Source organism: Nerophis ophidion, linkage group LG21 (genome assembly GCF_033978795.1).
Source record: "Nerophis ophidion isolate RoL-2023_Sa linkage group LG21, RoL_Noph_v1.0, whole genome shotgun sequence".
Classification (NCBI taxonomy): domain Eukaryota; kingdom Metazoa; phylum Chordata; class Actinopteri; order Syngnathiformes; family Syngnathidae; genus Nerophis; species Nerophis ophidion.
Genome location: NC_084631.1, coordinates 33108333 through 33118332, shown reverse-complemented (window position 1 = coordinate 33118332; position 10000 = coordinate 33108333). Strand labels below are relative to the sequence as shown.

Sequence of the window (10000 nt, the reverse complement as noted above, 5' to 3'; positions counted from 1 at the left end):
TATATATATATAAGTGCATACATACATGTGTATATATATATGTATAAATACATACATGTATATATATGTATGTATGTATGTTTATATATATATATATATTATATATGTATGTATCTATGTATGTGTGTATATATGTATGCATGTATGTATTTTATATTTGTGTGTATATATATACTGTATATATATATATATATATATATATAGAGAGAGAGAGAGAGAGAGAGAGAGAGAGAGAGAGAGAGAGAGAATATTGTAACTTTTACATATGTGGACATAGTATATTATATTAATGGATATACAATGATTATTTAATATAGTTGGAAATCAAGAGTTTGTGAAATGTTGACTTCTACATTGTTTACTTCTGTGACAACCTTCTTATACTTTTGTAATCAATCAGAAATAAGCGCCAATTGAAATGCTGCTACAATGGAAAAGTGTGGATTGTGTTTTGCATATTTCGATTGTGTTTTGCATATTTCCCATCATGCTTTGTAATGGATTTAAATTGATGTCATTTTGATTTTTTTTAATTGGGCATGGAAAATGTTTGTAATATCCACAAATTTTAATGAACGGGTTGTGTTTTGTGTGACTTTTTTTTTTTTTGCACCATGACTGTGGAAGGTTGTCTGCTTATGTAATTGCTGCACATATCGGATTAATCAAATTTACCCACTTTGGCCACTTGATGGTGAAAAAATGTCGGCAATAAAATGTTAGTTTAAAATGAATGCAGTCTTCGATGCCAAATTTAAGAAGTTGGGTCATCCCTGGCCTAGTTGATTGACAGATTTATAGATTGGATAACCAACTAGTAGCATCTCCACCACTTGCCCAATAAACATTCCTCTGCCTTTCTCTCCCGTTTTAGTAATATCCTGTGGAAACCCTGGAACTCCTCGCAATGCCCAGATCCTGGTCCACGACGGCCTCACCTTCTCCCGCTCCATTACATACGCCTGCAGGGAGGGCTACTACTCCACCGGCCTGCTCACCCGCCACTGCACCATAAACGGCACCTGGACCGGCAACATGCCCGAGTGCTCGGGTAATTAACCGCCCCAGCGGGGAATCGACCTATGTGCTTATTATCATTTGCTGGTACGGACGGGTAATTTGTGTCACCTTTTTTATTGGCAGCCGGGCACGAAACGGTTTGTTGGTTTCTCAAACCGATTTCTTCCTGAAAATGGATTAGTGCAGTAATGCAATAAATACAATGCCCCTTTTTTCTTCATGGCAAGGATAAATGGTCGATATGGAAGTAATGACATAAGGAAAGTGCACCTGCCAGTTTGATGCACAGTCAGCTGAACACGAATCAAAACATTTACTGGAAAAAAAAAAAAAATCTGCAATGTTAAACATTTGCAGTTTACAAACCCTGTTTCCATATGAGTTGGGAAATTGTGTTAGATGTAAATAAAAATGAATTGCAAATCCTTTTCAACCCATATTCAATTGAATGCACTACAAAGACAAGATATTTGGTGTTCAAACTCATAAACTTTGTTTTTTTTTTTGCAATTAATAATTAACTTAGAATTTCATGGCTATAACACGTGCCAAAGTAGTTGGGAAAGGGCATGTTCAACACATCACCTTTTCTTTTAACAACACTCAAACATTTGGGAACTGAGGAAATTAATTGTTGAAGCTTTGAAAGTGGAATTCTTTCCCATTCTTGTTTTATGTACAGCTCAAGTCGTTCAACAGTCCGGGGTCTCCGCTGTCGTATTTTAGGCTTCATAATGCGCCACACATTTTCCATGGGAGACAGGTCTGGACTGCGGGCTGGCCAGGAAAGTACCCACACTCTTTTTTTAGGAAGCCACGCTGTTGTAACAGGTGGTGAATGTGGCTTGGCATTGTCTTGCTGAAATAAGCAGGGGCGTCCATGAAAAAGACGGCGTTTAGATGGCAGCATATGTTGCTCCAAAACCTGTATGTACCTTTCAGCATTAATGGTGCCTTCACAGATGTGTAAGTTACCCATGCCTTGGGCACTAATGCACCTCCATACCATCACAGATGCTGGCTTTTGAACTTTGTGTCGATAACAGTCTGGATGGTTCGCTTCCCCTTTGGTCCGGATGACACAATGTTGAATATTTCCAAAAACAATTTGAAATGTGAACTCGTCAGACCACGGAACACTTTGCATCAGTTCATCTTAGATGATCTCGGGGCCCAGAGAAGCCGGCGACGTTTCTGGATGTTGTTGATGAATGGCTTTCGCTTTGCATAGTAGAGCTTTAACTTGCACTTACAGATGTAGCGACCAACTGTATTTAGTGACAGTGGTTTTCTGAAGTGTTCCTGAGTCCATGTGGTGATATCCTTTAGAGATTGATGTCGTTTTTTTGAAACGGTGACGTCTTAGGGATCGAAGATCACAGTGATTCAATGTTGGTTTCCGGCCATGCCGCTTACGTGGAGTGATTTCTCCAGATTCTCTGAACCTTTTGATGATATTATGGACTGTCCATCCATCCATCCATCCATTTTCTACCGCTTATTCCCTTTCGGGGTCGCAGGGGGCGCTGGCGCCTATCTCAGCTACAATCGGGCGGAAGGCGGGGTACACCCTGGACAAGTCGCCACCTCATCGCAGGGCCAACACAGATAGACAGACAACATTCACACTCACATTCACACACTAGGGCCAATTTAGTGTTGCCAATCAACCTATCCCCAGGTGCATGTCTTTGGAAGTGGGAGGAAGCCGGAGTACTAGATTTTGAAATCCCTAAATTTCTTGCAATTGCACTTTGTGAAACGTTGTTCTTAAACCGTTTGACAATTTGTTCACGCAGTTGTGGACAAAGGGGTGTACCTCGCCCCATCCTTTCATGTGAAAGACTTAGAATTTTTTGGGAAGCTGTTTTTATACCCAATCATGGCACCCACCTGTTCCCAATTAGCCTGCACACCTGTGGGAGGTTCCAAATAAGTGTTTGATGAGCATTTCTCAACTTTATCAGCATTTATTGCCACCTTTCCCAACGTCTTTGTCACGTGTTGCTAGCATCGAATTCTGAAGTTAATGATTATATGCAACAAAAAAAATATGTTTATCAGTTTGAACATCAAATATGTTTTCTTTGTAGCATATTCAACTGAATATGGGTTGAAAATGATTTGCAAATCATTGTATTCCGTTTATATTTACATCTAACACTATTTGCCAACTCATATGGAAACGGGGTTTGTACAAAAACCCTTTCCGCTTCCTGATGGATACATGATTACTGTCCGTGTCCCCTAGTAATCCACTGCGGGGACCCTGGTGTGCCCGCCAACGGGGTGAGGTCCGGGAACGATTTTACCTTCAGCCACACCGTTAGTTTCCAGTGTTCTCCTGGCTTCAACATGGACGCCGACCGCGCCTCCACCCTCGTCTGCACCAAAGACCGCACCTGGAACGGCACCAAACCTCTTTGCAAAGGTAAAGCTGCGCGATACTACCTGGTGACAATACCATATCTCCTAAAGGTAAGTGAACTCATCACAAGTTAAGTAACCATTTGTATTATAGAGTATCAATTCTTATTTATGACCATTCTTAGTCGATTGAAAAACATCAAAAGTAGATTTTTCAATTTTAATACAATTTTAATATGTTAAAATATAAGTATGTTTCTTAACTAAACTCTCAATGAAATTAAAGTGCGAAAGAAAATACAGCTTCACTTCTTAAGTCATAATTTTTGCGCTTATTAAATGTCTCTATGACTTGAGCTCCAGAGTTATTCTGTTTGTTTGCGATTGTCATTACTGCCACAAGTGGTTTGGACCAGCGTTTCTATACCATAGGGCTGGGGTTCTAGAGGGTGTTCGCGGCCCAGCCTTATGGATAAGAAACGCTGGTCGTCATAGCTTGTTTATACCAGTCAATATGAGTTGAACTATCAATGTGTATCCATTTTTTTAAACATTTCATACGGTATTTCTGATATAAAAATGTTTTAGTATATATCTGCAATGAGGTGGCGACTTTTCCAGGGTGTACGCCACCTTCCGACCGATTGTAGCTAAGAAAGGCACCGGGGCCCCCCTCGACCCAAAAGGGAATAAGTGGTAGAAAATGGATGGATATATATACAGTATATATATATATTCATCCATCCATCCATCCATTTTCTGCCGTTTATTCCCTATATATATATATATATTTATACTTGAATAAAACAAAGTTGAGAACAATTATTATTTATATATATATATGTGTGTGTGTGTGTGTGTGTGTGTGTGTGTGTGTGTGTGTGTGTATATATATATATATGTGTGTATGTGTGTATATATATATATATATGTGTATATATGTGTATATATATGTATAAATATGTATATATATGTATATATATATGTATGTATATATATATATATATGTATGTGTATATATATATATATGTGTATATGTGTGTATGTATATATATGTGTATGTATATGTATAAGTGTGTATGTATATATATGTGTATGTATATGTATATATGTATGTATATATATATATATATATGTATGTATATATATGTGTGTGTATATGTATATATATATATATATATATATATATATATATATATATATATATATATATATATATATATATATATATATATATATATATATATATATGGGCTTCACGGTGGGAGAGGGGTTAGTGCGTCTGCCTCACAATACGAAGGTCCTGCAGTCCTGGGTTCAAATCCAGGCTCGGGATCTTTCTGTGTGGAGTTTGCATGTTCTCCCCGTGAATGTGTGGGTTCCCTCCGGGTACTCCGGCTTCCTCCCACTTCCAAAGACATGCACCTGGGGATAGGTTGATTGGCAACACTAAATTGGCCCTAGTGTGTGAATGTGAGTGTGAATGTTGTCTGTCTATCTGTGTTGGCCCTGCGATGAGGTGGCGACTTGTCCAGGGTGTACCCTGCCTTCCGCCCGATTGTAGCTGAGATAGGCGCCAGCGCCCCCCGCGACCCCAAAAGGGAATAAGCGGTAGAAAATGGATGGATGGATGGATATATATATATATATATATGCTGTATATATATTGTATGTGTGTATGTATATATATATATATATATATATATATATATATATATATATATATACTTATATATATATATATATATAAGTACCAATACTAATATATTGCTGTCCAAAATGCTGCTCACATGTTGTCCTGTAATTTATGTGCATAAGAAGTAACCTAAACTGTAAATAAATAGGCTTAATTATGAATAAAACATTAAAACATTGTGTACATAAGAATAAATATAAACCTAAAGTAACCTTTTGGTCATGAAAATGTTTTCTTAATGCATATAAAAATTATTTTGTTGCCTGGGTATAATTACCACTCCATGAAATATTCATGCATAGAAACATGAAGTATTATTTTAGTATTCGCCCTTAAAAACGTGAGGTGTGCTCACTTTGCAAGATTCCTTGTTCACCCCCCCTCACTTCACCTCCTTCCACTGCTTTCCCCGCTCTGGCAGCGATCGTGTGCGGCTCGCCACCAGTCATCCCTAATGGACAGGTGGTGGGTACCGACTTCAACTGGGGCTCCAGCATCAGCTACTCCTGTTACCAAGGTTACCAGCTGTCTCTGCCCACGGTGCTAACTTGCCAAGGCAACGGCAACTGGAGCGGGGAGAAACCGCAGTGCTTCCGTAAGTGCTGTTTGTCTTTTGCCGTACTTAGCCACAGGTGTGTGGCGCCACCTGTCACTTTTTAACCACCGCCACTCAACACCGAATGGTCACGACATACAAGTACCGTTTTTTCCGGTATAATGGAGACAAGATGTAACAAATGCATGAATAATGATCTCAGCGTCACTAGTGGACAGAACGGAACACATTTTAGCGATATTACGGAGATGAAAGAAGGCCCTTTTAGTAACGTCTTAATGTGTGACTCAAAGGAGAGAGTTGGGTGGAAGATAATACCCAATTTATTTACTTAGTCGCCTTGTGTAATTGTTTTTGTCAAATGTTAAAGTGGTATTATTAAAAAGATGTCGGTATCTCGCAGGACCGATAACGTGTTTCTCTAACTTTGGGAAAAATATTTTAATCTCAATGAGTTTTTACCTGGTTAAATCGAGTAGTGATCCTCAACCTTTTTTCAATGATGTACCCCCTGTGAACATTTTTTTAATTGAAATACCCCCTAATCAGAGCAAAGCATTTTTGGTTAAAAAAAAAGAGATAAAGAAGTAAAATGCAGCACTATGTCATCAGTTTCTGATTCATTAAATTGTATAACAGTGCAAAAAATTGCTTATTTATAGTGGTCTTTCGTGAACTATTTGCAAAAAAGATATAAAAATAACTAAAAACTTGTTGAAAAACAAACAAGTGATTCATTAATAAATAAAAATGTCTACTCATAGAAGTAATCATCAACTTAAAGTGCCCTCTCTGGGGATTGTAACAGAGATCCATCTGGATTCATGAACTTAATTTTAAAAATGTATTCACAAAAAAACAAATATTTAACATCAATATTTATGGAACATGTTAAAAAAAAATCGAGCTGTCAACACTGAATATATAAATGTTTGCATTTTTTTTTCACAGTTTATGAACTTAAAGGCCTACTGAAATGAGATATTCTTATTTAAACGGGGATAGCAGGTCCATTCTATGTGTCATACTTGGTCATTTCGCGTTATTGCCATATTTTTGCTGAAAGGATTTAGTAAAGAACATCCACGATAAAGTTTGCAACTTTCGGTGCTAAGAGAAAAGCCCTGATTCTACCGGAAGTCGCAGACGATGACGTCACAAGTGTGGGGGCTCCTCACATATTCACCATGTTTTTAATGGGAGCCTCCAACAAAAACTGCTATTCGGACCGAGAAAACGACAATTTCCCCATTAATTTGAGCGAGGATGAAAGATTCGTGTTTGAGGATATTGATAGCGACGGACTAGAAAAAACAAAAAACAAAAACGCGATTGCATTGGGACGGATTCTGATGTTTTTAAACACATTTACTAGGATAATTCTGGGAAATCCCTTATCTTTCTATTGTGTTGCTAGGGTTTTAGTGAGTTTAACAGTACCTGATAGTCGGAGGGGTGTGTCCACGGGTGTGTTGACGCGCAGTGTCTCAGGAAGTCGACGGCAGCTTTATGGGCGGCACAAGCTCAGTTTTTCTCCGGTAAGAAGCAACTTTTTACCACAATTTTCTCACCAAAACCGGTTGGGATCCATGTTCGCTGTGATCCATAGTAAAGTTTCACCTCCGTGAATTTTAAACAAGGAATCACCGTGTGTTTGTGTGGCTAAAGGCTAAAGCTTCCAAACTCCATCTTTCTACATATAGGCACTGCCTTTGCATGCCAACCCAATCTTAAAATATCTAAAGCTTTTCACACACACAAGTGAATCCAATGCATACTTGGTCAACAGCCATGCAGGTCGTATAAACAACTTTAACCCTGTTACAAATATGCGCCACACTCTGAACCCACACCAAACAAAAATAAAAAACACATTTTGGGAGAACATCCGCACCCTAACAAAACATGAACACAACAGAACAAATACCCAGAACCCCTTCCAGCACTAACTCTTCCGGGACGCTACAATATACCGTCCGACCACAACTCAACCTCCTCATGTCCCAAATTCCAAGCTGCTGTTTTGAGGCATGTTAAAAAAAAATAATGCACTTTTTGACTTCAATAATAAACATGGCAGTGCCATGTTGGCATGTTTCGTCCATAACTTGATTTGATTTATTTTGTAAAACCTTTTTACGTTGTTTAATGCATCCAGCAGGGCATCACAACAAAAGTAGGCATCATAATGTGTTCATTCCAGGACTGTATATATTGGTATCGGTTGATATCCGAATCGGTAATGAAGAGTTGGACAATATCGGCATATCGGCAACAATATCATCTGTGATTCCTCTTCATCCACCGTGTGTGAAGTTGGCAGAAAGAGTGCATATTTTCTTCCAAGTTGTTCGTATTCAGACCAGGCGGGCGCAGAAATAGCTTCCGTGGACGTGGCCAGCTCGGACTTTCGAGGTCAAAGGACTGACTAGCGCGGAACAGAGACACGCGGCAGGCTTACACACACATGCATCCACAAAAAATATAGGCCACACATGCATACCCCAACCCCCGGTCATCCTCCTTGACGTATTTGCTTTTGGGGTGATGGACAGATGGGCAGCGCCTGAAGAGCTGCAGCCTGCCACCATGGCCCCCACTCCCCCCTCTATGTTGCAAGTCTCGAGATGTATGTTGTAATATGTATATGTGCTTTGCTATGGAGTTTTTTTTTTCCAGTCTAGATTGTATTGTTTTACTCATCCTTCCCCAGCGTTGACCTTTTCCCCGTCTTTTACGGGTCGCCTTGTGTCGACCCACCATTGTTCCAAGTTCTGTAACCCTGCACTCTGTTTTGTTTGTCCAATCCTGAACGGGTTTGTGCTGAAAACCAAGTTTTGTTGTACTTGCAATGACGATAAATACCTACATATCTACAATGGAACGCAGCAATAATGTTCCGTAACCGTTCGTGTTTGCAGCTGTTTTCTGCGGAGACCCTGGCTTGCCCGCCCACGGGAGAAGGGAGGACCGAGGCTTCACTTACCGTTCCTCCATCTCCTTTTCCTGCTATTCTCCCTTCGTCCTGGTCGGCTCCGCGAACAGGTACTGCCAGGATGACGGCACCTGGAGTGGAACGCAACCGTCCTGCATAGGTATGCAACTCTTCATAGACCCTGGTTGTGTCGGCAGGACTAGGGATCGGATTCTTCAGTGCCGATACAGATTATTACTAGTCAAGGAGGCCGATTGCGGATATTTGGAGGCGATATTTCTTTTTAACAAAAGTCATTTTAACATGAATAGTTTTTGATTAATTGAGACTTTAATTAGTAGATTTCACAGTACAGTACATATTCCGTACAATCGACCACTAAATGCTGACACCCGAATACGTTTTTCAACTTGTTTAAGTCGGGGTCCACGTTAATCAATTCATGACCCTTAATTAGCGATGATGCTAATGGTATAGTGTCACAATAACGCTATATTCGTTTAGCACTCGGCTTCTAAAACTTGTTGCTCATCTTCTTTGTGTTCGGGCTCAAAAATATAAGGTTCTGGATCATAGTTTGCGATTGCGAATAATTCTTCATCTAAACAAAATTATGTGAGCAACCTGTTGGTCGACATCCCAGCTACAGTGGAAATATTTCAGTAAGTGTTAGTTTTATTACGGTTCGTTAGTACGTTTAGCCCCTTTTTGATTGATTGATTGAAACGTTTATTAGTAGATTGCACAGTACAGTACATATTCCGTACAATCAACCACCAACTAGTAACACCTGAATACAGTTCTCAACTTGTTTAAGTCGGGGTCCAGGTTGATTAATTCATGGTAGAACACGTCAGTAAGCAGCTAGACGATGTAAAATTAGAGATAAATTTATCGTGTAAGGAGAAAAAGCTGACATGTTGATACTATTAATGAACAAAAACACAAATATTTGTCTTAAAAAATAGATAACGTTTATTGAGAGCATTTTTATTTGATATTGTTTTACCGCACATAATGAATAATTGTCAGTAATAATCATCATTTTATTATTGATACAAATAACTATTATTTTGTCTCTAATCGAGCAATCCTATGTGTAGGACTCGATCTCATACATGAACACTGTTTTTATCTATATGGACACAAAATGCAGTTACGTCCTATGGCCATTTATTTTTATTTGTTTGTTATTATTTTGTTTCTGCCGTATTACTTTGTTTATAATGCTGGTAGGTCGTGAGTTCAAACCCCGGCCGAGTCATACCAAAGACTATAAAAATGGGAGCCATTACCTCCCTGCATCAAGGGTTGTAATTGGGGGTTAAATCACCAAAAAATATTCCCGGGCGCGGCCAACGCTGCTGCTCAACCCTCCCCTCACCTCCCAGGGGATGATCAAGGGTGATGGGTCAAATGCAGAGAA

The 10000-nt window shown here is 39.2% G+C and overlaps 1 protein-coding gene across 1 annotated transcript in view; it reads left to right on the top strand.

Annotated features, from left to right (window-relative positions):
• The window catches only part of csmd2 (CUB and Sushi multiple domains 2), an 819059-nt gene that overhangs the window by 737354 nt on the left and 71705 nt on the right, over nt 1-10000 (top strand). The window contains exons 59-62 of the mRNA XM_061882497.1: nt 875-1051; nt 3272-3451; nt 5505-5678; nt 8561-8734. Of these exons, the coding sequence (XP_061738481.1) occupies nt 875-1051; nt 3272-3451; nt 5505-5678; nt 8561-8734 (705 nt within the window). The remainder of the gene's footprint in view (nt 1-874; nt 1052-3271; nt 3452-5504; nt 5679-8560; nt 8735-10000) is intronic.